This window comes from Halteromyces radiatus (assembly GCF_025201355.1).
Source record: "Halteromyces radiatus strain CBS 162.75 chromosome Unknown BX664scaffold_1, whole genome shotgun sequence".
NCBI lineage: Eukaryota > Fungi > Mucoromycota > Mucoromycetes > Mucorales > Cunninghamellaceae > Halteromyces > Halteromyces radiatus.
The window spans coordinates 3,958,362-3,984,839 of record NW_026251687.1 but is presented as its reverse complement, the minus strand read 5'-3'; the positions used below and the strand labels follow the sequence as shown (position 1 = coordinate 3,984,839).

Sequence of the window (26,478 nt, the reverse complement as noted above, 5' to 3'; positions counted from 1 at the left end):
CCCTCATCAAAATAATGCCGATCTTCCTTGTCACCTTGCTCCCCGAAAATGAAAACAGTATAATTAATTTTTATTATTATTATTATTTATTCTTTATTCATCGTAATTGAGAAAACTTTTCAATTTCACTTTGTAATTCTTCTACACTAAAGGGGAATGGTTCTACTACTTGTTCTTGTTCCTTTTTGGACAGCAACAAAAATCGTTCTATAAGATCGCCATCAATGTAATTCCGTGCTGCGCCAGTTCTTGTTCCATTGTTGAATGCTCGCCAAGATGCATAATCCAATTGTCCAATCGGCGGTGAGATCTCCAATAACCGTTCCTGTACAGTTAATAGATATTCGTACTCTTCTTCTGAGATTCCCATCATTGTACCAATAGCCCCATTCACAGTTGCATATACGATAGTCCACGTATCCCTTGTTTTCGTCAAAGTATCCATTTCATCAGCCAAAGTACCTATTAAACAGAAAAAGATCAATCATTTTTGTGTCTTCTTCTTTGAAAAAAAAAATACTTACCATGATGCATTCGATTGATCAAATCACCAAGATGATATTCACCCACAACGTCCATTCGTATAGATTCTCCAGATCCATCATTACTACCTATTGATTTCTGACTTGGTGTTTTCATTGTGAAGAGGTTGTGAGACATTTCGGCACCAATATAAACATCATCAGCCACCATCTTAACAGCCGTCATCCAATTTGCATTGTAATCATTCGCAATTGTTGTCATTGCAGATGTATCTTGATCGTTTAGTTTGACCAATGAAATAGATTGCATGAAATCACCAACTAGGATCAAATCCCCATGTGTATCCAGATCCAATGCTAAAACATTTGCATGTATCTTTTGTGACATGTTCAACTTTTCACCAACTACGGATTCAGGCTTGAAAGAATCTAGGTAGTACAGCTTATGCAAATAAAAAAACAATGTAATATACCGTAAGTTCTCTTTTTCATAATTTCTATCCCTCCCGCCTGCAAAAAAAAAAGACATACCGTTCCATTGACTGCAGCCACAATGCTATTTTTATATGATTTGATACAATACACCACACCAGGTACATTAATGGCATCCACCATATGATACGTTTGATCAGAGAGTACTTGATACATAATAAGCCTACCAATGCTTCGTTGTGGTTCGGATGGAAGAGTGATAGCAGTTCCAACAAAGACATAGGATTGTGTTTCGTCGAATACTTTTGCAACACATATTGATTCCACAAGTTCATATTCCAGTAGATCATGAACTTCAAGTTCTAATCATCCAAAAAAAAAAAGAATGAAAGTTTATCAATATTGTTCCTTTTTTTTTTCTTTCTTTCTTTTATTTCATCACTTACCTTGGAATGTTCTTGCATCATAAACATTAATCCATCCAGTTTTCAATTCAGCACCATTATCAGGACTCCATGTCAATCTGGATGTACCAACGACAAGAGTTTGAGATTCTTCATGGTATGCAATCCGTCGACCCATTTTTTTCCCAAGCGGTAGTTTTGAATAGTGTAACTTTCGTATAGGATCCAAATCTCCAAGTAATAATGCCTGATCTGTAATCACCAACAAAGAGTTTCGCCAGGATGCGCTGTTGAACATAGTGAAACCTATCACATTCTATATATATATATATATGATGCAAAATGGAAGGGTAAGTATGAACTATCTTTTTTTTTTTTTTTTTTGATTCTTTACCTTCAAATTGATAGCAGAATATACTAAGTGATTTCGAACACTATTGATGACGGTTGGACGATCAGATGCTGCAAATACTACAATATCATCATGAATCGAGAATGAAGACAGAGTAGCGGTTTGAGTCCCTAATGTGATCACATTCGGTTGTAAAAGTTCCATAGAGTTTGATAACGGATAAACTATTAATCTTCCATCGCCTAAGGGAAAAAAAAATATTAATAACTCTTATCGTCATGATTCCTATTCCCTTAAATTCTCTTATTTTCTACTATACCTAGTGTAACGAAAATGTAACTTTCGTCTTGTAAAGTTTGGAAGAGTATACTTCGAGGGACTGATTGCTCTACAGTATCATAACCAACGACGGAGAAGGAAGATAAATTCAAAATCTGCACGTTTTGTCCACCCCATAATCCAACGGCTACATAAGAATGATCCATATTTTTGCTTTTCAACATGGTCAAACAAGAAATTTCATGTTCAAGTTTGATATTACTAAAATAATTTTGTTACATAAATAATAGAAATGATGAATGAGATGACACCTCTTTTTTTTTTTTTTTTTTTTTTTTTTTTTTTTTTTTTTGTATCGCCAAGTCCTTTTTCATTTTACTTACTTTGCTTCAATAATATTTCCATCATCAGGATTGATTTTAAAGCTAACCAATTGCCCAAAAGTACAAGAGACAACAATACAGTCGTCATAACCAACAGCGCCATTAGTAATCTTAACAGATGGAGGAGGGAACCAGAGTTTCACCATTTTATTATTGATAGACGGAGACATCACTCTAATTTCATTTGTTGTAATTTGTATAATGTTACCATTGCTAAGGTTACCAGCTACCAAAGTTTGATTTTCTAAATCGAATGCTGAAAAAGAATCAAGTTCTTCCATAGACATGCCTTCGCCACTATCAGCTTGATAAAGAAGGCGTGTATTTCCAATGAATGAGAGTACCAAAAGATCATGAAATGAGTTATCCGAAATAGCATCTGATGATAATGACCATATACGTTGCACACCGCTAACTGGAATAACTGCACGTTCAATAAAACCAACACCACTTTGAACAACACGTAATGATCCATCATTATTTGCACCAGAACAGCAGACCATCGTTTGCTATTATATAAGAAAAGAAGAAGAAATTTAAGATGACACCAAGTACTTTTTTTTTCTTAATATTTCTATTACCCTTCCTTGTTTGTCGAGATCATAAAGACAAAAATCCGTAATAGGTGCTAAATTTGAGTATTCATCAATAAGTTCCAAAGTTGTTATTTTGCCATTGGTACATAACCTTGCTAGGGATGAGTCACCTTGTGATGATCCAAAATATAATATGTTGAAGCCAAGATATACAATCGATGAACATACAGCAGCCTAGTCAAATATCATAAAAAAAAATGATTGATTAACACACTTCTTCTTTTTCTTTTCTTCTTCTTCTTATATAGCAGTTCTTTTATTATTCTATTGTCGTTGTTGTAGTTGTTTTTACTTACCTCTCCAAGATATCGTATACTGAGATCAGTTACCATTGTACCTGTCGTTATAATAGATAGCATATATAATGTTCCAGTTGTATCACCTAAAATGCATCGTAAAGTAGGGCCACCAATATATTCGTACCTATACGCATTATCATTAAAATGAAGAAGTTAGATAACTATGATATTGTTTATAGTACGCAGAGTCACAAACTTACATTGTAATAATAACAGCGTCAATACTAATGGCCGCATCATTTCCATCCATATCAAAATAAGTAATCGTATATTCTCCCACTACCAGGACACCACCATAAGGTTGAGGAACTGGAATCAAAAGATGACATGAAGACTCAACAGGACCATCCACTTGATACCTTGGTGAGATTTGTCGATTTGGTGCCTTGATTTGATAAAATTTGACATGAGGTCCATCATCTTGATCGTATAAAATAGCAAAAGTTGGTGTTGTTGGTTCTTCCAAGGCAACCATTGATTTGATGCTGAATTCTTGTATTCTATTATAAGAGAATAATAATAAATATACCCAACCTTTCCCTTTATCTTTTCTAAAAAGATATTATTTTCCGCATATAATTACCTTATGTCGAAAGGATCAAATGTCATGCCGGGGTATGCTGTTTCTTTGCCTTTTCCTTTTATCGTCCGTATAGGTGCATTTCGAGATTGGAGTGGAATAACAAATAATAACCCAGTAAATGCGCTGACTACAATTGCACGGTTTTCAGGATCCAAAACACAAAGAACTTCGTCGTTGGGTCTAGCATTCTTTTGTTCCAATGTACTAGTAAAATCGGTGATAATTGATTTCGAGGCTGGGCTATATCGTAAGATACAAAACACTTGTTGTTCGCTAAGTACAAATAAAGAACATGTTGTTTGATTCTAATCAGACCGAGATTGGATAAAAAAAAAAAAAAAAAAAAAAGAAAAAAAACGGTCAGAGTGAAAACTATAATAGACCTTTCTTTTTTCTGGCTTCTTACTGGTAAGGTAACTGCTTTGATGGAGGCAATTCGACAGTGTAGGTTGAAATCTAAGACCGGTACAAGTATATCGTTGGAGAAAGAATATATTTCAATACGGGTTCCTTTACTATATAGGAAGAAAATAAAAGCATTAATTCCATCATTATAACGTCATATGAATATGCGAGTGATAATTTTCTTTTGTTTTGGAATATATTCACTTTTTATTATTATTACCTAACAATCAAGTTTGTATTATTGGGGGATATAAAGTTTCCTTTTATAGCTTGGTGTACAGCAGTAGGTGGTTGTAATGTGTTAATGTAGGTATATATACTCATGGCATAAATGAAAATAAAACAAAAAGAAACTTAAAAAGAGAAAGAGAACAAAGCGCGAAAAAATAAAAAATTCATCCTTGGACAAAGACATCCGCGTTGATATAAAGTCCGCCAGTTGGTTTTTTCATTGGTTTTTCATGTACAAGTCTAATACACAATATGTATAATAAGATTTTTCTTTTTATTCATTAAGAGAAAAAAAATGCAACTAGAAAAGAATAAAGGGATGAAGGATGTTCAATAATCTAAGCCTTGAGAGCACGGATACCCTTGGCAGGACGCAAGTTCTTTTGCTTAACAGGTTGTTGAGAAGAGATGACAGCGGAAGCACGAGCAAGAGCAGCCTAATAACGATGAGAATAAAAAAAAAAAATTAATAACAATGCATCTTTGTAGATAACAATAAGTTTTTAATAAAATAAAATAAAAAAAAAAACTCACGGGAAGGAGATCAGCTCTGTAGTTGCTGCGAGCAATCAAGTTAGCAACAGACTTGGCAGTGTGGCGACGAGACTTGGCAATGACAGTAGAGTTAACAGACTTGGCAGGAGAAGAAGTCTTCTTAGTGTTCTTGGTCAACTTGATACCACGAGTAGCAGCTTGGATACCAACAGTCTATTTGTATTTTAATATAAGTACATTGATAACATATATATATATTTCCAGTCTATCCTTTTTTTTCACTTACCTTGTTGTTAGCAATACCAGAGTACTTGAAAGAATGGAGGTTGGTCAAGTTGTTGGATTCAGAAGAAAGTTGGAGACCGTCACGCTTCACAAGGAAGGAGTTGTTGTTCTTGATGAGTTCCCAGACCAATGCAGAAGACATCTAATCATATAAAGGATGTTTGATGATACGATAAGTTCATTTTGGAACTAATTACATAATGTTTATCAGGTCTTTTAAAAGAAAAGAAAAAAAATGTAAGCATTTCTTTACTTACAGTTAGATTATTTGTTCAAACGAAAAAGAGGGAAAGAAAGAGAGAAAAGGAAAGTTTTAACAAAGATATAAAAAAAAAAAAAATTGTCGATGTTCAAGCCACAGAAAAATCCATCTCTCAGGAGAACCCTTTTTTTTTGAGTTCCGTCAGATGCGTCCTGCACTATGGAACTCATTCAAAAGTGATCATCATTGAAACAAATTTATATAGACCATGGATTTAATCATTCTCTTTCATTTATATTAATAGCAATTTATACCTTGCCTCCCAATTTATAGAGTAATTTAAAAAATAAGAGTCAATTCAATCATCCCTCATTCAATAACGATCATCATCCAATACAACTACTACCATTAGATTCCTCTTAAAAAAATAACTTAACATCATCTAACCCCATTTCATAGCTTACCTTGCCACCTAATGTGCAATCAGCATCAAAAGATTTCAAGGATTTTTTGAAAAATTGCCTGATGAACCCCTGACGATTTATTTTTACAGCTAAAATTTGGCTGAGGAGTTCGAAAATTTTGGCTGTAAAATCAAAAAAAAAAAAAAAAAAGAAAAAGAAAAAGAAAAAGAAAGGTAAATCCGTATCTCCAATCTCCCTTAAAATCCCATTTTTAAGGTTAAATCTATTATCATACTGTATAAGTACTATTAATAAAAGATGTGTATATTATCTATGATTACTTGTTTTGTTAGTGGATCAAAAAGACAGTCTGTTAATAATGTGTAGTCATCACCATTGTTGGCACTTATCGTGTTCCCACTTCCTTTGTCATTTTCATATAATCATCTTTACAAAGGAGAAACCTATCCTTCCACTCTATCCCAAAAAAAAAAAAAAAAAATCGAAGCAGTCAGATCCATTTCATACATAAAAAAAAACTTTATTCAAAAATATCATGATGTAAAAAAGAAAAACTAATCGGTATACAATTTGCGTTCGCCAGAGAGAGATACATAATCCATTTGTTTCACTGTCAGAATAATCAAACAAAAGTTTTCATAGGCATCATTCAAATCTTGTTGATTTGGAGAAATAAACCATTCACCAGAGTCATCCAATCCTGTAATATCCAATGTGCTGATTTTCTTGGGAGAAAAAGTGGCGCGTAACCAACCATCCAAATTGGCAAAGTGTCGTCGTCGTTCGGCTTCCCAATCGAATGTATCTTGACCTTGTTGTTTGTTGAGGAATACTTTACTACCTAAACTCTTGATATCTTGTTGTTCGGAGGATGATAATCGTCGATAGACTGGAGGTAAAGAAGACGCTTCATCTTGTGGGTATATAAACACGGTCCCTTTCAAACGATATTGCTCGCCCGTTCCATGCATAAACCAACATACTTCATAGTCTCGATTGTTTTGCAATTCTTTGAACTTGTTGGAACGTTTGTCAGATGTCACAACAAGGCAATTGCTAGTCCATCCAAGTTCATCAGCATGATCTTCTCCCGCAAAACTTCGAAATACAACCGTTCTGGCACTTGGAGTGGCAAGACATAATGTCATAAAGCAAGACGATAGCCCTTGTTTTTGAATGTTCTTTTGTAGTTGTTCCCATAAAACTTTTTTCCATAACGGTGTTGTCATTGTAACAAAAAAAAAAAAAAAAAAAAAAAAAAGAAAAGAGAGAGAGAGCTTTTGTATTATCAAGTGAAATTTTATTTTTTATATTTTTACATTGTGAAACCAAAAAAAAAATCGGTCATTAAATGATCCGTTGCTGATGGTATCAAGACAACACTAATTGACTGACTAACTAAAAACTTGAAGATATGACTAATCCGTTTCTTCTAAAATAATAATAATAATAAAAAAATATCAGCAAAGATCATCAGCCATGTTATTTCTCTTAATATTTCTTACCTGTATGATAACCACTTCTTCGCATTTCAGCAAGTATACGACGAGCATTGGTGAGTTCCGAATCCAATTGGAGAATCTTGACCTGTTGTTCCATTTCCCGACGTTTGAATTCATGCACAGATAATTTGTTAAAATCAATATCAATATTGTCACTCTTTTGAGCCACCAAATTCTTGACTTGTTTAACCAATTCAGCTGCAGCATCCTTTACAGTCTTTGCCGCTACTTCCAAACGTTCTTGAGTACGAGACATAAAGGAGGATTTGACTCGAGAAGCAGCCACCAATTGAGCTGTTGCCGCTGATACTTCGTTGGATGCCACAATCAACTGTTCCAGGGAATGTGTTTTACTGATCACACCATCAGCAGCTTCTACTAGTAAGTTGGTTGCCATAGCCACAGCCTTAGCTGCAGAGATCAAACCTTCCGTCCATCGATTATGTTTCTTGTAAAAGGCAGCTTTAGATGAGGTACCACGTCCTTGAGCCACAATTTCTTGTTGAGAGGCAGTAGCACATTTGATCAAGTTAGCAATGGCATTGGTGAGAACAAGTACCGAATTGAGAAGGAGTTCATGGACTTGGATATCGGTGGCTGAGAATTCAGGATTGGCAGGACGACGCATTAAAGCTTGAATCTTGGCAGTAGCTTCTTCAATAGCACGTGCAGCATTGGACATTTCTTGTTCCACCAAATCACCTACTTCACCTTCAGCGAGCTTATTGATATCGGTCGCACCCGTCAAGATCAAATCTTCCGTCTTTGTTGATAGTTTCATCAAGGCTTCCTGTACCCGCATATTACCTTGGATCACCACTTCAGGTCGTTGAGCTCTTGGAAGCATGTTCAAATATGTTGACATCACACTGCTAAAGTATTGGATACATGATTCTGCCGATAGTCGTGCTGATTTGATGATTTCATCGATATCTTCATCATCTACCACAAGTCGCGTAATTCCCTTGGCGTGTATAAGAACATCATTGATTGTATCCGCAAAGTTGAGTGCTCGAGTAATAGTACTTGTATGATCACCACTGTTGCTTCCATCCAAGAATTTGCTGAATGCTGACATAAATTCGACTGAGGTAATACTGGCACGTTCGATCATCGATAATGTCAATTCTGGTGTTGCGTTTTCATTGCCATGTTGTCCAGGTGTTTCAAGTTCATAGACACCATCATTGATCTTTTGGATACAGGTACTAAGAATACTATCTATAAAAATGAAACAGTGATGGGCGTGGTTAAAATTATAGCATAAAAAAAAGGTATTCTTTTTTTTTTCTTCTTTTACCTAAAATTTGATTGAGTTTATCGGTTTGTTGAGTTTCCAATCGCTCCAATTCCTCTTGAAGATCCGCTTGTCGATCATTCTAATGCGATAAAATAAAATAAAAAAAAAAAAAGAAGAAGAATGAGCTGCTGATGGTAATCTATTTTCTGTCATTTCTACTTTCCACTCACCTGTTGTAAAGCTGCCAATTGTGCCAAGCATTCATCCATACCAGCTTGTAAGACGGCGATTTCTTCATCCTTTTCCTATATGTAATAATGATAATAATAATAATAAAGGAGGTTAGAATCACACAACATATCTGATTGACGTTGAATGCATCTTACCCTTCTAATATGATCCGCATCTCCTTGTTGATCTTCGAGTTGTCGTAAGAATTCATCAATCAAAGCTTGTTTCTCGTTGAGACTTGCTTCCAAATCTGCTTTTTCCCTGTTGAATTTCATCAAAAGAGTACTAACTTCATCACCCTTTGATTTGCCCATACGTTGTACTTCTGATCGAGCATCATCCAATTCCCGTTGCAGTCTTTCCATATCATCACGTTGATTCTAAGAATAAATTAAAATGAGAAACTATATATATATATATATTGATCCTTACCCCTTGAAGTCTTGCCAATTCATTACGAGCACGATCACGTTCACGAATAAGATCAGCCAATTCAGTATTTTTTGCACGCATATCAGCTTGCATACGTTCCAATTTCTCAGTTGCTTCCTGCGCAGAGTTGGCCTTGACTTGTAATTGCTTATACTTATTGAGAAGGTCGATATGTTCCTTTCGTAATTGACTGTAAAGCTTGGCCAAGGCTTCATACTTATTCTTCCACATTTGTATTTCATCTATAGAAAAAGAAAACCATGTACAAAAATGACAAGTTTTATCAATATCATCTCTATTTTTTTCATTTTCTCATATACATACTTTGAAGAGAACGAATCAATTCATCTTTAGAAGCATCACGTTGTTGAGCATTGGTATTGATAAGTTGTAGTTCTTGTTCTAATGCCTTCACTCTCTATAAATATAATACTTTGATATTAGTAACAAATTCCATATAAATATAATCAGATTTACTCTATCGTATTGTTCCAATAACATCTGATCACGTTCGAGTTGATTGCGATAATTCAAAAGTTGCATTTCTAAATCATTTATTCTTCCAGCTTGATGATTTTGCATTTGTTGACGAAGAAGTTCTTCTTGTTGCATACGTTCCCTTTCAGCCAACAATCGTTGTTGTTCTTCAAATTCCCGTTGTTGTTGAGCTTGTTGTTGTCGAATACGTTCTTGTTCTTCAGCATGTTGTTGAGCTAAACGTTTCTGTTGATCTTCATATTCACGTTGTTGTTGAGCTTGTTGTTCAGACCAGAAATCAATAACAGGTTCAGGAGATGGTTGAGCAGCAGGAACATTTTCTATTTCAGGTCTTTTTGGTAAAGTTGGAGTAGCAGCATCAATCAATGATGGTGGATCGGGTGATAAGTTGGGAACCTTGATCAAACTAGTGAGATATCTGAGATTGGAGCATTCATAATAAAACTTGAGAAGATTGTAATGTTGAGAATTAAATTTTTGACGTAAAGGTTGAAGGGCATCAGCAGCATCAGTACCTATTAATATTATTATTATTATTATCATAATATTAAAATAATTCATAAGAATCTTGTATAATATTATTAATATTTTAAAACTTACGTTTATGCATAGCTCGAAGCATACTAGTGATAAATTTATAAATTCCATAACTTTCTTCTACCAATGGTACCAAAGAAGCAATACGACATTCATTATTGGAGTGCATTCGGAAGCTAGAGAAGACTACTTTTTGGAATCGATCAATACGATCTTGCAATACCATAAGATCATTGATTGTTTCAAACCTATATTTAAAAAAAAAAAAAATGAGTCTATAATATCAAATATTACATATATTAGCCTACCCTTCATTTGGATCATCAATATTCTTCAAACTAATATATTCTTCATAATCAAAGGTACCATTGAATTCTGGATGATCACGATGATATTGAAGTTTATGAAGTAAAAGGTCAACGTATTGACGTATCAAATTTCCATAACCACGAACACCTTCACCAGAAACACTTCGAGCACAAGTTTCCAACCAACCAGTTTCACGAAGAGCATCTTTGATAACCTATTCCAAATAAAAAAAAAAAAAAAGGAATGAATAAATGAATAAAAAAGAAAGAATATATATATATAACCTACGTTTGGATGACCATCTTTGATAATCTTGTGAACAGTAATAAGAGACTTGAATGTTTGTACTTCATCAGATAAAACAGGTTGTACTTTCAATATATTCCAGATAATAGCAGAAGTACGATGATCCCATGTATAAACAATACATTCTATTTTATTAATAATAATAATAAAGGTTAGAAAAAAAAAATAAAAAAAGAGTAAGATGAGTTCATCCTGATTATTTAAAACTTACTTCGAACATGTTTTTGTTTAGGAGCAGTTTCTTCAATACTAGTGGCCTTTTTGATACTTTGAGCTAATTCAGACTCTGCTTTTTCAGCGGATAAGTATGACATAATAGTTGGAAGTGGATGAAAAACAAAGGAAGAAAGTATAGAAAGAAAGAAAGAAAGAAAAAAAAAAAAAAGACTGTAATTCCAATGGAAAGAATCCTTTTTCGCTTGTGTTGAAATTCCATATTGGGAAAAGAAGAATCTTGATTGGTGCTGAAATTGAAATATTCACAAGTCCAAAACATCTATTGTTTGCTACAGCCTTTTCAAAACTAATAAAAACCAAGAATAGGATTATACAGTGTTTTCAAAGTTTTTTGTCGTGTCACAAGAAAATGCTTTTCGTGATGTTATAAAATAAAATATCGTACTTTCCCAAAATGAATGGCGCATTACCACTTTTTCAGATATCGCTCCAGATGGCGGTAGAGTACATTAAAAAGACATAACATATTGATGATAACTTGTTTATTAAAAATAAAAGACACAAAATAAAAGTAACATGGACTTATCATATTTTTAGCAGCTTTGGGTGTTGCCCATTCTTTTTTAGGTTTCAATTGATTGATGATTGATGATTGATGATTGATGATTGATGATTGATGATTGATGATTGATGATTGATGATTGATGATTGATGATTATATGTTGGATGATGGAACATCGTAGTCAGTCACTGTACAAATTTCTGCTAAAATACAAAATACTTCATTCTAGTTACCTTCTGACAGAACAACATTTTCTTTTTCTTTTCTTTTTTTCTTTGAAAAATGTCAAAACACTCTTTTATCAGCCAACATGATAAATCAATATAATAATAATGATGATCACCTATGGAAATTAAAAAATGGCAATAATAAGTATCCTGTGCACAATCATACTATCATTTAAAATAGAACAACTAAAAAAAAAGAAATCTGGTCATTAAACTAAAACACGACAAAAACAAGTCAGTATCACGTATCACTTAGTACATGGATATTGTAGTAATAGAACTTAATGTGAACATTTATATAATTAACTTTATTATAAAGAGAGAAATGTTGCTAACACTAAAAAAAAAATGATGAAGTAGATAGTAAAAATAATAAAGTAGATACTAAAAAAGACAAATGATAAATTAAATACAATAGAAAGAGAGAAATGTTGTTAATACTAAAAAAAAAAAAAATGATGATGAATTAGATACGATATAAAGATAGAAATGTTGCTAATATTTAAAAAAGATGATAAAACTCGCTTACATCTTGTCTCATCATTTTATCTACTAAAATTAGCTCATAATTGCAGGGGTGATTCATTTTCTTATAAAAGGATCTCTTTGATTTAACTTTTTTTTTATTTCTTTACATTACATTCATCTTACGGGTCTGCCTTTTGGCTTACCTGCCTGCTTTTTGGTCTGCCTTCTTTTTTTTTGCCTATCTTTTTCTTCACAAGTATTCTTTAATGGTTCAATAGCCGTTGTTTATAATTTTCTTTACAAGTATTCTTTAATGGTTTAAGCACCGTTGTCTATAATTTTATTTACAAGTTTTCTTTAATGGTTTAAACACTGTTGGTTCAATTAATATAACAACTTAACAATTTAACAATTTCCGGGATGGTTATCGCCATCCTACTTTCGCTACGGTGATCACGTTACACTTAAATGGTAAGCTAGTGAAATATTTTTATCTGGATAAATATCACTCATTTTTTTTTTATTTTTTATTTTTTTTTTATATGTTAACTTGGTGAACTCAATTGGTGGATTTCCTTTTTTTTTTTTTGTTCATGATATCTATTTTCTTATATTCTCTATTTGATTATGTGACAATTATATTTTTTTTTTCCTTCTGTCATTTATTTTCTATCCTTACGATATTTTATTTCCTATTTTTGCGCCATCTTATTCTTTGAATTCCGTCATTTTTTATTGAATAAAGTGTATATCATTAAATATAATATCATAAAAGTAACTCTTTTTTTTTTTTTATTTAAATATTATCATTTTTCTTTTCTTTGCCTATGATTGATCTATCTTTCTTGGCATTTTTTTTTCCATAGTAAAACAGTCTAAAGTCCGGTGCTAAGTTTTTTTTTTTTTTTTTTTTTCTGTGATCAGAGGGGGAAAAAACAAAATCGCGACTGAACGTGTTTTTTCTTTTCTTTTCTTCTCTTTTCTTCTTTGCCACTCACTACTTTTTTTTTTCATTCTTAGTATGAACTTTTTCCAAAATTATTCTACTGCAAGCGCACAAAATAAATCTGAGACCAAATCACATATTAAACCATGGGTAGAAAAATAGTAAGTCAATGACAAATAATTATCCTTTATATAAAAGTCATATTTAACTATTTACTGTTATTTAGCCGCCCAAAAACTATTGACGATATCTCTTCCCAGGAACAAGCTGTAGCAGTATTGAAAAAAGCATTACAGTCGAACAATGTAGGTATCCAAAAGACAGAAAAGAATCATTGTTAACTTTTTTTTTCTAGTTGCCACATTTACTATTCTATGGACCACCTGGTACTGGTAAAACATCTACTATTTTAGCTCTAGCACAAGAACTTTACGGGTAAGAAATTCCAATATATCAAAAATAATAGATCATTTATATTTATTTATAATAGTCCAAAGTTTGCCAAATCTCGTACTCTTGAACTGAATGCATCTGACGAACGTGGTATCAACATTGTCCGAGAAAAAATCAAAAACTTTTCCCGTTCTACTTTGACAGCTAGTGACACGTAATAAAAATAAATAAAAAAAGAAAGAAAGAAAGAATATAAAACGTATGATGGATATTGATATTGTTCTTTTTTTTTAATATATATATATATATATATATATATATATATATATAATTATTATTTAGTGATAGCAAATACCCTAATCCTCCATACAAAATTATCATTCTGGATGAAGCTGATTCTATGACAAAAGATGCCCAATCTGCATTACGAAGAACAATGGAAGCATACTCGAAAACAACTCGTTTCTGTATTATCTGTAATTACGTCAGTCGGTAAGCAAGTCATGAATACAAATGTGATTTGATAATATATATATATATATATATTGATTCCTTCATTCATTTTGAATAGTATCATCGAACCTATTACTTCAAGATGTGCCAAATTTAGATTCAAACCGCTTCCTGTTGCTGATCTTACTAGTCGTCTTGAAATGATTTGTAACAAAGAAAATGTAACTTTGGCTAATGGCGTAAGTAGATAATTCAAAAATCTCAAAATAAATATAAAAAAATTCTATGCTCACTTTTTTATTTCTTTATTTTATCAAATAATAGACTATGAACGCATTGATCAAAGCATCAAATGGTGATCTCCGTAAAGCAATCACTTTCTTACAAAGTGGAGCAAATCTACATAAAACTGAAAGCGTCACTGTGGGAACGATCAACGAAATGGCTGGGGTAAAAAAATAACTGATGATTGAAAAATTATAAAATGATGTTTTGACTTTTTATTTGAATTATATATATATAGCTCATTCCGGATGATACTATGCAAAATATAATCAAGAAACTGGAATCTGGAAATACAAATGATATTGAAGAATTGGCACAAGATCTGATGAACGCTGGCTATTCTGGAGAACTATTGGTATATCAGGTAAATGATATAAAGAAGAAAAAAGAAAGAAAATCAATTTAATCCATTATTTTTATTCTCAATAGCTGCACGACGTGATATCACGAAATGAATTCTTAAATTTGACATCATTACAACAAAGCAAGATTTCTCAAATCCTGGGTACGGCTGATTTTCATCTTATTCGTGGTGCTGATGAACATATACAAATATTGAACGTCTTATTACAGTTGGGTCTGATAATTTCGGAATAGTATAGCTCCTTTTTTTAGAAAATAAAAAAAAAAAATTAAGGATTTTTTTTTTTTGGATGTATTATAGTATTTGATTGGTCAACAAAATTGCATGAATGGATTTTATAGATGCGAGTCACATCACCATCAGTTTGAAAAGAATAAAGTCGGTGTTAAAAAATTTCCCTTTCCTTTTCCTTTTTCTTTCAACCTTTTTTTTTTTTTTTTACTTTTATATATATTATCATATGGAAGAAACTCGTGAATACGACAAGATTCTTATCAAAAACTTGGTTTTGAAAAATGTTACTGGAGTTGATTCATGGCAACGTTTGAAATCTCAACCTGTAGTGATTACAGTGTGGTTGTATACCGATATTAGTGCTGCTGGCGAAACTGATCATGTCACCAATTCTATTCACTATGGCCATGTCACTAAAGGAATTACAAAGTTAGCTGAAACAAGTACCTTCAAGTCTTTAGAAGCTTTAGCTCATGCTATTGTCAAGTTATGTTGTGTTCATTTTGGTGCTGAACGAACCGTGATTACCGTGGAACAACCTAAAGCTCTTTTACATGCTTCTGCTTCAGGTGTTCAACTCAGTCGTAGTCGACAAGACTTTAACAATGATGATATTGTGGAAACTCTTGGGGATGTATCCAAACTTGGTTATCAAGATGTAGTATTTGTCAAAGATCTTCGACTTCATACAATTATTGGTGTTAATCCGTGGGAAAGAGAAGAAAAACAAGTAGTGGTGATCAATCTGACTATCTATCCTTCGGCATTACTCTATCCTTCCTCTATTCATTATGAAGATCAACAAAAAAAGTCGCATCATTTACGTACCATTGTTCGCACTTTGACTCGACATATTGAAGCGTCTGGTTACAAAACTGTAGAAGCTTTTGCTGTGGCAGTGGCTCGTTTGGCTTTGGAAAAATGTCATGTTAACAAGATTCGTGTACGTGTGGAAAAACCAAGTGCTATTTTATTTGCTGATGCCTCTGGATTAGAAGTGACGCGTGATATCAAGTGGTTACGTGATGTTTTAGAAGCTGAAAAGAAATCGGGTCATCACTTTGCGCATGGTGCTACTTTGGAAGACGAGATCGTTGGCAAGAATATTCCATCTTCTTATACTCATACTTCATTCATCGCTTTGGGATCCAATGTTGGAGATCGTGTGGCTCATATTTATCATGCTTTGGATTTATTGGAAGAAGAATGTAGTTCGGTTGTAGTGGACACCAGTTTTTTATACGAAACACCACCAATGTATTATACTGAACAGCCTGCTTTTCTGAACGGTGTATGCAAAATCCTTACTTCTCTCGAACCAGTTGAACTTTTGGCCAAATTAAAACGAGTGGAAGAAATTATGGGTCGTACAGCAAGCTTCCGAAATGCACCAAGACCTATTGATCTGGATATCCTTTTTTATGATGATGTGGTGATGGAAACACCTGATTTGACGATTCCTCATATCAGTATTCAAGAACGTGAATTTGTACTTTGGCCCCTTTGTGATATCGCTAAAGGAATGGAACATCCTCGATTGTACAAGACATGCGGTCAACTTTTATCTCAACTCCTCAAAGTGACAGCGGAAAGTGAACAAGGACCTCTCAAGATTGAAAAAGTGATTCCCATACAAAAGGACAAACAAATCTGGCATTGGAACTCTCAAACATATATCATGGGTATTCTGAATACAACACCTGACAGCTTTTCAGATGGTGGAAATTATGTAGATGTGGACAAGGCAGTGGAAGCGGCTATACGAATGAAGGATGAAGGTGCAGCTATTTTGGATATTGGTGGCATGTCAACACGACCTGGAGCAGATGATGATTTCCCTGAAGAAGAAGAAATCCGACGTGTGGTACCGGTGATTCGACGTTTACGTGAACAAGGATTTGATCTACCCATTTCTATTGATACCTTCCGTGCAAATGTGGCAGATGCGGCAGTAGAAGCAGGTGCTACCATGATCAATGATATTAGCGGTGGCTCTAGGGATCCCAAGATGCTTCATGTAATGGCCAAACATAAAATCCCAGTGTGCTTGATGCATATGCGTGGTGATGCCAAGACGATGATGAACAAGGAAAATACGACATACGATAATGATGATGTAGTGGATGCAGTATCTCAACAGATTCATGATTTGATTAAACGAGCTTTAGCAGCAGGTGTATATCGTTGGAATATTATTATGGATCCTGGTGTTGGTTTTGCAAAAACAGCTGAACAAGATTTTGAACTTTTACGACATTTGGGTGATATGGTGGCTGAAGATAGTCTTTTAGAAGGATTCCCTACATTGATGGGCCCAAGTCGCAAGAAATTCATTGGCAAGGTGACTGGGGTAGAAGAAGCTGGAAAACGATCTTATGGTACAGCTGGTGCTGTTGCTGCAAGTGTCGCTGGTGGTGCAAATATACTTCGAGTCCATGATGTTCGACCAATGTGGGAAGTGGCTCGTGTATGTGATTCCGTATGGAAACGTGGTGATCATCGTCATTGTTAGTGGTAGTTTTAGATAGATTTTTTTTTTGTATATATACAACTATTTGTATTCAAATAAAACGTTTTTGTCTTTTATTTTATCATTCATTTGAAAAAAAAAAAAAAAAAAGTTAGCGGAGTTCTCCATGATCATCTCATGCAGTCAAACATTAATGGATGGGGGGTAAATTCACTCTTTTTTTTCTCTCTTTCTCTCACTCCTCTCTCTCTTTTTTTTTTTTGTTTTAATTGTTTTTTATTGTTTCTTTTTTTTTACTTGTTTTCCTTTCTTCTCTTCATTGAATACTATTGTTATTACTCATCGACACAACTAGTATTTTAGTTGTTGCTTTTGTATACCATGGCCAAAACTTTATTCTCCAAACGACTTAGCAAAGAACTTCGGGGTAATGATATGTTTTAGTTTTTTTGTTGTGAATAACAACAACAACAACAACAACAACAACAGCAAAAAAAAAAAAAAAAAAAAAAAAAAAAAGACAACATTTTCAAAGATAAAAAAAAAAAAGGATGGGCTAACTGATATTTTACTTTTTTTTCATATAGATCTCAATACCAATCCTCTTGAAGGTGTGTATATTGATGAAGCAGACGACTTTACAAGGTAAGAATTTGAAATGGGCTGAACAATGATTCAGTATATAGAAAAGTATATGTGTTCTTTTTGATGATAAGAGATGGGAAAGAGTTATTCAATTATCTTTTTATTTATTTATTTATTTATTATTGTAAAGGTGGCGATTACGAATAGTAGGTGCTCCAGGAACTATATATGAAGTAAGTGTTAACTAGTTTTTTGAAAGGTAGTGAGTGGTTGACTCGTACTGACTTTTTTATTATTATTTTTACTGATTCGATAGAACGAAGAATTCAAGCTTGAGGTAAAATTATTTGAAAGAAGAATATAATATTGTTAACTTTCCTTTTCTTGTCAAATTAGTTTCGATTTACTCCATCATATCCATTAGAATCCCCTGAAGTACTTTTTATTCGCCCATATGTCCCAGTGCATCCTCAGTAAGTAGTTATAACAGATGATACTCTATAATGATAAGGATGATTATTTTTTTTATACCTGTCAGTCTAACATTTCTTTGGTTTTCTTTTGTATGATAATCTTTCTAGTGTACGTAACACTGTTGATCCAAAATATTTAAAGCATTTATTAGATTGATCCCTTCTTTTTTGGAATAGGTGTATTCAAATGGACATATCTGTTTGAATATTTTATACAAGGATTGGTCACCAGTACAAACAGTAGCTCAAGTATGTCTATCGATCCAATCTATGCTATCAAGTTGTACCAAGAAAGAACTCCCACCAGATAATGATCTTTATATTAGAAGTGCGCATGCATCACCAAAGAAAACAGCTTGGGCATTCCAGGTAGATCAAAAAAAAAAAAAAAAAAAAAAAAAAAAAAAAGATAACATATGAAATCTACGATTGGATGACTGATTACTTTTTTTTTTTTTCCAATAGTAAGTTTGAAATTTAGATTCGAATGAATCAGTGGTAGAATCATAGAATCATAGAAATCCAATGATAACATTTACTTTTTTTTTTTTTTTTTTTTGTAGTGATGATAGTGTATAGTTTCGTTGTCTTTTTCTTTTTTTTTTTCTTTTTCTTCTTCTTTTTTTTATGTAGCCATTGTATTGTACTCTCCAATTGACCATTTTGTCCAAACGCACGCACACACATACACATACGCACGAACGCACACATATATACACAATAAAATTTGATTTTTCTCTCTCTCTTTCCTTATTTGAAGTTACTCAATACTAAAGACCTAATATAATGATGATGTTTGACAGGTTGTTTTTTTTTTGTTTATTTATTTATTTGTATTTACAATGCATGAAAGCCAAAAAAAAAAAAAAATCATCTAATCTAAGACACTATATGTATATTATTCTATTCTAATCTACCAACCTTTCATATCATTGACCACAGCACGTTCCCTATCCTTGCTCATTTCACCATAGCCCATCACACGCATGGAAAAGCTGCCACTTCCACCTGTCAAGCTACGCAATGCACTAGAGTAACCCAACATGGAAGACAATGGAACTTGAGCCTTGATCACATGTTTTGGTATGTATCCGATATCCGTACGATTATTATTATTTTGAACCAAGATAGAATCTGGAGGAGAATACACCTGAACATCCAATGTGTCTTCATTGCCAATAGTAGATGATGATGTATCCATTCCTATCACATGCCCACGTCTTGTTCCTGATAAATCACCTACCACAGTACCGATATGATTCTCGTTGACTTCAGTAACCACTTCCATCATAGGTTCCAAAAGACAAGGATTGGCTTGTTGAATGGCTTCTTGTACACCATGAGCAACACAGGACGAAATAGCACCTATCGTAGTATCAGGTCCAAAGAGTTTTAAATCAGATACCTTCACTTGCATTTGTGTCAATGGGAAGCCAAGTACTGCACCACGAGCAAGTCCAGACATAAGACCAGTATAAACAGCTTGATAAATATCATCCTTCTCCAGAGCAAGTCCACTAGATGATGTGTCATCATCATCACCAAATCCATCTAATTGAATACTGAAGCGATTACCTGCCTCCATTCTCCAAGTATCTTCTTGATTTATTTTATCTTCTTCTTCTTCTTCTTCTTCTTCTTCTTCTTCTTCTTCTTCTTCTTCTTGACCAATACCAGTCAATTCCACAGTACATCCAGCGCGAGCACGCTTGCCTAGTAGTTCCTTGTCATACATTGCCTTGGCCAAACCGGTCCCTTGACATGTTTCACGATAACTGATACGCATCTTACCCATATCCGTCTTGCACTTGAAATCATTGATGAGTCGATCTTTGACAATCTCCAGATGAAGTTCACCCATACCACTAATCAATCGTTGTCCACTTTCTTCATCCGTCCATACTTTGAGAGAGGGATCTTCACGCACAAGATGTATCAATGCTTCTTCCACAGCTTGTTCATCTGATACAGAGTGAGGCTCAATAGCCGAAAAGAATGCTGGACTAGGAATGTCAATATTGCCTAATTGAAGATTGGATTTGATGGCCTTGCTATCATTCGATTGTACTAAAGTGTCACCTGTGCGTGTTCCTTTGAGACCAACAATCACACTAATATTACCCGCTTGCACCATTGGGATTTCTTCCACGTCTTTAGCATACATTTGTAGTAACTTGTTGACCCGTTCTTTGCTTCTTGTTGTTGTATTGAAAAGTGTCATACGATTATTAATCTTGCCAGAATATACTTTAACATAAACTAAAGGACCCCGTCGAGGATCATGTGTCACTTTGAAAGCCAAAGCACATGGTGGACCATTTTCATTCAAAGGAATCAATTGAGTCTTGTTATTGGCAAGAGTAGCAATGGCTGAAGGACGATCCAAAGGGCTAGGAAGATAATCCACCACCGCATCCAATAAAGGTTGTACTCCAATATTCTTGAATGCTGCACCGCAGAGTACAGGAACTGCCTTGTTATTAAGAGTCACACGTCGTAAAGCATCCTTGATTGCCTGAGGGGGTACTTGCATATGATCACCATCTGCTTGTTCAAAAAAGATATCCACAATATTTTCATCCATTTCTGCCAATGTTTCCACCAAAGCCGTTCTTGCACGCACAGCTTCTTCATAATAGGTAGCATCATCGGAAGGTGAAAAAGGTATCCGTTCAAGTTGAGCTCCATCCACATCTTTCCATGTCAAAACTTCCATATTCACAATGTCCACAATGGCCTTGAGGCGACCCATCATCGTTTGTTCTATAGTATCATCATGATACCAAGGAAGTTGTACTACTAGCGGTCGACTTTGTAACTTTTTCCAGACTTGTTGTACCGTTCGTCCAAAAGCACCACCCGTTCGATCGAGTTTATTCACAAATGCGATACGAGGAATGTTGTATCGATCTGCTTGTTTCCATACAGTTTCTGTTTGGGCTTCTACACCAGCAACACCATCCAAGATCGTCACTGCTCCATCCAACACACGAACAGCCCGTTCCACTTCCATGGTAAAGTCCACATGACCAGGGGTGTCAATAAGATTGATCCGGTGTCCATGCCAACCAAACGAAATGGCCGCGCTATTGATAGTAATCCCTCGTTCACGTTCAGCTTTCAAATAATCCATTACAGTGTCTCCATCATCAATGTCACCAATCCGTTTTGTCACACCGGCATAATAAAGCATGCGTTCCGTTGTGGTCGTTTTTCCTAAGAGAGCAAAAAAAAAAAAAAAAAAAAAAAAAAAAAAATCAGTAACAGACTCAACAATAAGAGAAAGGAGGAAAAAAAAAAAGAATCTTCATGATTACCGGCATCAATATGAGCAATGATCCCAATATTTCTTGTTTTCGGAATAGAAAAGTCTTTTGCATCTATCAATTAGAAAAGAAAAAAAAGTTGGGTCAAAAGAATGAAAATGGGAAGAGACACTGGAAGGAGAGAAGGGAGGATATTTTACCAGTAGAGTAGAATTGATATCGTAAAATAGATTGTCGACAATGAGACAAAGCAGAATAAACTTTTCTAGAAGAATAAGATGGCAGACTTGTAAACCGCTTTGTACACAATGCTACAGACTGCAACATGAAAACAAGAAGAAAAGAAAAAAAGGTGCAAAGACAGAAAAGAAAAAGAAAAGAAAAAGAAAAAAAAATAGAGTTGGCAGGTCATTTCTTTTAACAAAAAAAAAAAAAATTGAAAATCCGTCACGACCGCAAATGCATCATTCGCCCGTATGAATTCATATATTTTCGACATGATATCGTTAGCTGATGTAAACAAATGACTTACACGATGATGATGATAATCATGATGATGATAATGATGATGGTGAAATATTCAGTATAAGAAATATTTAATATCAAAAAAGATCATAATGAATAATAGACAGATTACAAAAAAAAAAAAAAAGAGGATCATCAAGAAAAGAATGGTAGATCAGATTTATTGATGTTTTATATAAAATAGTAAGAATTACATAATACAGAAGAAAGAGAAGAAAATAATACAGGTAAATAGGCAAAATGAATGATGGAATAGATGACAGAAGGTAACTAACAAGTAGTACATTCACCATAGTAATTAGCCATAGCCATAGGACAATTGTCAGGAGTAGAATTGACATCCCAGCCACCATTACCAAACCAGTTTGGTGAATAACCAGAACCCATATTAACACCAAAGATAATAAGAGTACAAATAGCGACAGCGGAATCAAAGGAGGCGGAAGTAATATAGTTGTATTTGATCCACCAATCATGTCTATAACGGCGTAACCAGAACATGAAAATAAAACCGAGAGCACACCACATGGAAAAGTTGATAGGTACAGCAGGAGGCATCATACCAGTAGCGTTGAAGATCAAAGGAATATGCACATACTTGAACCAAGAGTTGGGATAACGTTTTGACAAGAAATAGAAAGGGATGGGTAAAATGAATCCAATCAAGAAGAAGTAAAGAGTAGGTGAATAAGGAGAATCACTTGCAAACATACGTTTAGGACCAATAGCACCCCAGATGATAGAAGCAGAGTAAAAGGTTCGAGCATTGGGGCAAGTGAAAGGATAACCAGCATCAGTACAAATATTAGGAATAGTTTCCATCAACCAACGAGCAACACCAAGATTGACCACACCAGCAATAGCGGTACCTAACATTTGAACATGGAACATAGCACGAGGAGGTACCTTGGTATAATGACCCAACTTCAAATCACCAACAAAAACAAGAGCGTTGAACATGGATATATAACCGTAAGTCTTGAAAGTAACATTAGCGATAGGATGTCCAGGTAAAGCAAAACCAATGATGAATTCAGTAATAACGTTGAGACCAGGTTGTTGATTGGTGATGGCTTGAATAATACCAATGGGTAACACAAATAACATTGAAAGGCCAATAGCAAGGAACATACCCCACCAAGGTAATCCAATAGGGAAGCAATAGATCACAGCAAAGGAAACAGCAAAGGAGATAATAAATGTAGCATAGTACCACCAACCAGGGACTTCAGGATAGGCACGCATAAGTTTGTGATGGATATCTTCATTTTCGGTACGAGAGGCACGGAATTGGCGCACGATTTCCTTGCCATGGAAAAGGAAAGTATGAGTGAGGACAGAGGTGACACCAGCAAATCCAATACCATAGGTAATTGCAAAGAAAGTGGACATACGCATAGGACCATATTTTTCATAGGCGACAGGATCTAAGATTTTTTCGGGTGTAAGTACCAAAGAGTTGTTCCAAGGTTGACCATCGAGAGTAAACAGTTGTTGAGTGAGAATAGGGAAAGTTTTGGCACCCCAAACATCAGTGTAATACATGGCAGGAGTGATGATCCAGGCAACAATAACAAAACCGACAGCGACATTAGCGATAGCCCACCACGGGACAATCAAGGGTGATTGAAGGAAAGAAACAATAGTTTCCCAATCAAAAGAGATGGAAAGCATACCAAGACCACTATAACCACCAGTTAATTGACCCAATACAACGTTGTTAGGACTGATCCAGCAGGCCCAAGAGAAGAAAGTCAGTACGGTGAAGAAATAACCAGGAAGCCAATAATAAACGAACATCCCCGAGAACATATATAAGAACCATTGGAATCGAGTAGGTCCAGTCCAATTTCTATAGTTATTGGTTGATGATTGATGGTAAAAGATAATGAAAGACAAAAAAAATCAGTCAGTCAAAAGTGGAAAATGATATTTCATCAATTTGTTTTTTTTTTTTTTTTTTTTTTTTTTGGAACTTACTTGTCAACAATATGTAAAGATCGGAATAGAGAGATTTGAGACAAATTAGCAGGCCAAACCATAGCAGCAGGATAAACCAAGTAGGGACGAAGAACACCAGCCATACCATAACCCAAGAATTGAGTAGTCCAAATTAATAAAATACCACCACCCCAGCCCATATCTTGTTCGTAGAATAGTTTTTGAATAGTGAGAATATCAATAGCATAGGCAGTTTGAGAAGCACAGTTGGCCATAGTTGTGATCAAAACATGTTCTTTCATATTGAATGGACCAGGATTGAAGAATCGAGAAGAAGGAATCACGCGTTCCATAAGTTTACCAATAGGGAAAGATAACAATTGGACTACCAAGGTTGTAAGAGTCATAGAGTTTTTACGATACCAAAAGAATTGATTAACAAAACCCAACACACCAGTAAACACGATACCAAGAACCCACATACGGAATGTATAAATAGGTAAAGTAGTATCATCAGTACTATAAAATAAAAAAATCATATAATTAATATAAACATAAATATATTATTTAGAAAAAAAAAAAGAACTTACTTTGGTACCACAGCACGTACTTCTTCAATGGGAGAATCTTCTTCTTCTGTAATTTGAATATCATTAGGTTCAATATCTACATCACTTGATTTTTCATTGTAATATTCAGTTGTTTTATGGTAGTCGATATCCTCCACCTTTTTGGCAATGTACTCTTGCTCCATGTCGAATGATGCTTTGTTGGGTAAAAAGTTACTACACAACGGAGTTTATTAATAGTACAAAAAAAACCGGATAAAAAAAGGGAGGTATTAGATATAAATATAAAAAAAAAAAAAGATAGAAAAAGATGAAAAGAAAAGCGAAAAATAAATTCATGATTTCTTTTTTTGGTTTTATAAGTGAAAAAGCAGGTAGCGGTAATTGAAAAATGATTGGTGTAGATTTGTTTGTAGTAAAGAATCATCAGCAGTTTACAAAACATCATTTACTACCAAATTAGGTTCAAATATCTGTATTAGGATATGGTTAACAATTGATGAATATGAACTCCACAACTAGGTTCAATGGGAGGACAAACTCATATTTGATAAGAAAAAAAAAAGAAGCGTGACGTTTAGATCTCCGTAGCATTATTCTTACCTTCTATTTTAAAAGAAGATGATAGATGATCATATATAAATGTTTCAACATATAGTTCAAAAAAAAAAAAAATGGAAATCAAAAGAGGATGGTATGTGCTTTTTTCTTTTTTTTTTTTTTTGATACAAAATGAACACGAGACTTATTCTTATAAGACAATGTGAGAAAAAAAAAATGAAAAAGTGACAAGCTACATCTATCAGGTGTGAAAAACACCAATTTGAGAGTATTTATGCTACTTTGGATAAGAAGACAGAACTGCTTAAAATGAAATATATTTCCTTATTTGTCAGTGAATCCCCATATTCAGATACCAACTTTTTCTTTTTCTTTTTTTTTTTTTTGATAGAATTATTAACTATAAGTGTTCTATAAATTATCATCATCATCACCTTAATATAAGCTACCACTACTTCTTCCTTTTTTTTTGCCTTTTTTCTTTTTCTTTTTTTTGTTCATTAACCCGAAAAGTAAAATAAGAAGAAAAAAAAAAAGAACATAATCATAACATATTTGTACAACCAATTGGACTAGGATTCTTTTCTGAACTGAGTTTATATTACTTCTTGTTCATATTTTTCTTTGTGTACAATGGGAAGAAAACCAACTTTTGATCCAACCTTCTCTTCAGTATGATCGCACGATGAAATAACTTGTTTCTTTACTCTTAATGTTTTGTACTTCTATCGTCACATTTGTAAATGATTTTGATTTTGTTAGTTATCTATAAAAAAGGATTATCTACTTTTATCATCCCTTTGAAAGTCCGTGAACTTCCTATTAGGAGATTCTTTAAGAAAAACGTATCCAAGTCCCATTTGAAAGGAATATCAGAATAATTATCAAAAAAAAAAAAAAAAAAAAGGAAAAAGGATGATTTTTTAAAAGAAGCTCTTGTTTTCTATTTGATACTTTTGAGTAAAGAAAATAATATTATTTTCTGTAGAAAATACGATAAAGTTACTCATCTACGGGATGATGTCTTAAGACGACACGCACAAGAGTGAGTAACCTTGTTTTGTTTTACTT

General features: G+C 34.0%; 9 protein-coding genes across 9 annotated transcripts; 3 read left to right on the top strand and 6 right to left on the bottom strand.

The window, feature by feature from the left end:
* Positions 1-63: 63 nt before the first annotated feature.
* On the bottom strand, positions 64-4,587 carry BX664DRAFT_322663 (CPSF A subunit region-domain-containing protein). The gene is made up of 13 exons (XM_051543535.1): positions 4,436-4,587; positions 4,217-4,325; positions 3,811-4,115; positions 3,428-3,727; positions 3,225-3,351; positions 2,914-3,102; positions 2,333-2,841; positions 1,990-2,210; positions 1,713-1,912; positions 1,361-1,634; positions 1,014-1,276; positions 525-924; positions 64-462 (listed from the first exon to the last, which is right to left on the bottom strand). Exons 1-13 carry the CDS (start codon positions 4,537-4,539, stop codon positions 98-100), a joined length of 3,366 nt encoding a protein of 1,121 aa, XP_051405592.1. The 5' UTR covers positions 4,540-4,587; the 3' UTR covers positions 64-97.
* A 156-nt stretch (positions 4,588-4,743) lies between these two features.
* On the bottom strand, positions 4,744-5,504 carry BX664DRAFT_322660 (ribosomal protein L28e). The gene is made up of 4 exons (XM_051543534.1): positions 5,484-5,504; positions 5,228-5,415; positions 4,981-5,154; positions 4,744-4,883 (listed from the first exon to the last, which is right to left on the bottom strand). Exons 2-4 carry the CDS (start codon positions 5,366-5,368, stop codon positions 4,785-4,787), a joined length of 414 nt encoding a protein of 137 aa, XP_051405591.1. The 5' UTR covers positions 5,369-5,415; positions 5,484-5,504; the 3' UTR covers positions 4,744-4,784.
* An 848-nt stretch (positions 5,505-6,352) lies between these two features.
* Positions 6,353-7,101, bottom strand: BX664DRAFT_322657 (pyridoxamine 5'-phosphate oxidase-domain-containing protein). The gene has a single exon (XM_051543533.1). It carries the CDS (start codon positions 7,080-7,082, stop codon positions 6,408-6,410), a length of 675 nt encoding a protein of 224 aa, XP_051405590.1. The 5' UTR covers positions 7,083-7,101; the 3' UTR covers positions 6,353-6,407.
* A 30-nt stretch (positions 7,102-7,131) lies between these two features.
* On the bottom strand, positions 7,132-11,257 carry BX664DRAFT_322656 (ANTH domain-containing protein). The gene is made up of 12 exons (XM_051543532.1): positions 11,120-11,257; positions 10,891-11,033; positions 10,602-10,816; positions 10,357-10,541; positions 9,736-10,271; positions 9,583-9,676; positions 9,259-9,500; positions 8,982-9,206; positions 8,826-8,900; positions 8,656-8,734; positions 7,359-8,576; positions 7,132-7,285 (listed from the first exon to the last, which is right to left on the bottom strand). Exons 1-12 carry the CDS (start codon positions 11,220-11,222, stop codon positions 7,272-7,274), a joined length of 3,129 nt encoding a protein of 1,042 aa, XP_051405589.1. The 5' UTR covers positions 11,223-11,257; the 3' UTR covers positions 7,132-7,271.
* A 2,086-nt stretch (positions 11,258-13,343) lies between these two features.
* BX664DRAFT_322640 (replication factor C subunit 2) lies at positions 13,344-15,229 on the top strand. The gene is made up of 9 exons (XM_051543531.1): positions 13,344-13,449; positions 13,515-13,593; positions 13,644-13,723; positions 13,779-13,895; positions 14,024-14,173; positions 14,253-14,373; positions 14,459-14,584; positions 14,658-14,783; positions 14,849-15,229. The coding sequence occupies exons 1-9, from the start codon at positions 13,364-13,366 to the stop codon at positions 15,014-15,016; spliced, it is 1,053 nt and encodes a 350-aa protein (XP_051405588.1). The 5' UTR covers positions 13,344-13,363; the 3' UTR covers positions 15,017-15,229.
* Positions 15,209-17,615, top strand: BX664DRAFT_322638 (Dihydropteroate synthase-like protein). Its single transcript, XM_051543530.1, has one exon. The coding sequence runs from the start codon at positions 15,244-15,246 to the stop codon at positions 17,527-17,529; it is 2,286 nt and encodes a 761-aa protein (XP_051405587.1). The 5' UTR covers positions 15,209-15,243; the 3' UTR covers positions 17,530-17,615.
* Positions 17,616-17,734: 119 nt separating this feature from the next.
* Positions 17,735-19,105, top strand: BX664DRAFT_322636 (ubiquitin-conjugating enzyme/RWD-like protein). The gene is made up of 7 exons (XM_051543529.1): positions 17,735-17,914; positions 18,075-18,132; positions 18,263-18,305; positions 18,389-18,409; positions 18,469-18,534; positions 18,723-18,914; positions 19,027-19,105. The coding sequence occupies exons 1-7, from the start codon at positions 17,869-17,871 to the stop codon at positions 19,045-19,047; spliced, it is 447 nt and encodes a 148-aa protein (XP_051405586.1). The 5' UTR covers positions 17,735-17,868; the 3' UTR covers positions 19,048-19,105.
* A 284-nt stretch (positions 19,106-19,389) lies between these two features.
* Positions 19,390-22,233, bottom strand: BX664DRAFT_290468 (P-loop containing nucleoside triphosphate hydrolase protein). The gene is made up of 3 exons (XM_051541888.1): positions 22,012-22,233; positions 21,863-21,925; positions 19,390-21,761 (listed from the first exon to the last, which is right to left on the bottom strand). Exons 1-3 carry the CDS (start codon positions 22,136-22,138, stop codon positions 19,459-19,461), a joined length of 2,493 nt encoding a protein of 830 aa, XP_051405585.1. The 5' UTR covers positions 22,139-22,233; the 3' UTR covers positions 19,390-19,458.
* A 228-nt stretch (positions 22,234-22,461) lies between these two features.
* Positions 22,462-25,154, bottom strand: BX664DRAFT_322627 (OPT family small oligopeptide transporter). Its single transcript, XM_051543528.1, has 3 exons — positions 24,868-25,154; positions 24,317-24,796; positions 22,462-24,188 (listed from the first exon to the last, which is right to left on the bottom strand). The coding sequence occupies exons 1-3, from the start codon at positions 25,029-25,031 to the stop codon at positions 22,607-22,609; spliced, it is 2,226 nt and encodes a 741-aa protein (XP_051405584.1). The 5' UTR covers positions 25,032-25,154; the 3' UTR covers positions 22,462-22,606.
* Positions 25,155-26,478: the final 1,324 nt, after the last annotated feature.

What these genes read in the sequence shown, in the direction of transcription:
- BX664DRAFT_322663 (XM_051543535.1), bottom strand. Translation starts at nt 4,539, where the DNA reads ATGAGTATATATACCTACATTAACACATTACAACCACCTACTGCTGTA. An exon ending in GACGCTGTTATTATTACAAT is followed by an intron (nt 3,352 to 3,427) that starts GTAAGTTTGTGA and finishes TAATGCGTATAG; the next exon opens with GTACGAATATATTGGTGGCC. An exon ending in GGAAATATTATTGAAGCAAA is followed by an intron (nt 2,211 to 2,332) that starts GTAAGTAAAATG and finishes AAATTATTTTAG; the next exon opens with TAATATCAAACTTGAACATG.
- BX664DRAFT_322660 (XM_051543534.1), bottom strand. Translation starts at nt 5,368, where the DNA reads ATGTCTTCTGCATTGGTCTGGGAACTCATCAAGAACAACAACTCCTTC. An exon ending in CTGGTATTGCTAACAACAAG is followed by an intron (nt 5,155 to 5,227) that starts GTAAGTGAAAAA and finishes AAATACAAATAG; the next exon opens with ACTGTTGGTATCCAAGCTGC. An exon ending in ACAGAGCTGATCTCCTTCCC is followed by an intron (nt 4,884 to 4,980) that starts GTGAGTTTTTTT and finishes CATCGTTATTAG; the next exon opens with GCTGCTCTTGCTCGTGCTTC.
- BX664DRAFT_322657 (XM_051543533.1), bottom strand. Translation starts at nt 7,082, where the DNA reads ATGACAACACCGTTATGGAAAAAAGTTTTATGGGAACAACTACAAAAG.
- BX664DRAFT_322656 (XM_051543532.1), bottom strand. Translation starts at nt 11,222, where the DNA reads ATGTCATACTTATCCGCTGAAAAAGCAGAGTCTGAATTAGCTCAAAGT. An exon ending in ATTGATGATCCAAATGAAGG is followed by an intron (nt 10,542 to 10,601) that starts GTAGGCTAATAT and finishes TTTTAAATATAG; the next exon opens with GTTTGAAACAATCAATGATC. An exon ending in AATTGGCAAGACTTCAAGGG is followed by an intron (nt 9,207 to 9,258) that starts GTAAGGATCAAT and finishes ATTTATTCTTAG; the next exon opens with AATCAACGTGATGATATGGA.
- BX664DRAFT_322640 (XM_051543531.1), top strand. Translation starts at nt 13,364, where the DNA reads ATGAACTTTTTCCAAAATTATTCTACTGCAAGCGCACAAAATAAATCT. An exon ending in AAACCATGGGTAGAAAAATA is followed by an intron (nt 13,450 to 13,514) that starts GTAAGTCAATGA and finishes ACTGTTATTTAG; the next exon opens with CCGCCCAAAAACTATTGACG. An exon ending in ACTTTGACAGCTAGTGACAC is followed by an intron (nt 13,896 to 14,023) that starts GTAATAAAAATA and finishes ATTATTATTTAG; the next exon opens with TGATAGCAAATACCCTAATC.
- BX664DRAFT_322638 (XM_051543530.1), top strand. Translation starts at nt 15,244, where the DNA reads ATGGAAGAAACTCGTGAATACGACAAGATTCTTATCAAAAACTTGGTT.
- BX664DRAFT_322636 (XM_051543529.1), top strand. Translation starts at nt 17,869, where the DNA reads ATGGCCAAAACTTTATTCTCCAAACGACTTAGCAAAGAACTTCGGG. An exon ending in GAAGCAGACGACTTTACAAG is followed by an intron (nt 18,133 to 18,262) that starts GTAAGAATTTGA and finishes ATTATTGTAAAG; the next exon opens with GTGGCGATTACGAATAGTAG. An exon ending in CTCCAGGAACTATATATGAA is followed by an intron (nt 18,306 to 18,388) that starts GTAAGTGTTAAC and finishes CTGATTCGATAG; the next exon opens with AACGAAGAATTCAAGCTTGA.
- BX664DRAFT_290468 (XM_051541888.1), bottom strand. Translation starts at nt 22,138, where the DNA reads ATGTTGCAGTCTGTAGCATTGTGTACAAAGCGGTTTACAAGTCTGCCA. An exon ending in ATATCAATTCTACTCTACTG is followed by an intron (nt 21,926 to 22,011) that starts GTAAAATATCCT and finishes TCTAATTGATAG; the next exon opens with ATGCAAAAGACTTTTCTATT. An exon ending in CATTGCTCATATTGATGCCG is followed by an intron (nt 21,762 to 21,862) that starts GTAATCATGAAG and finishes TTGCTCTCTTAG; the next exon opens with GAAAAACGACCACAACGGAA.
- BX664DRAFT_322627 (XM_051543528.1), bottom strand. Translation starts at nt 25,031, where the DNA reads ATGGAGCAAGAGTACATTGCCAAAAAGGTGGAGGATATCGACTACCAT. An exon ending in GTACGTGCTGTGGTACCAAA is followed by an intron (nt 24,797 to 24,867) that starts GTAAGTTCTTTT and finishes TTTATTTTATAG; the next exon opens with TACTGATGATACTACTTTAC. An exon ending in TCTTTACATATTGTTGACAA is followed by an intron (nt 24,189 to 24,316) that starts GTAAGTTCCAAA and finishes CAATAACTATAG; the next exon opens with AAATTGGACTGGACCTACTC.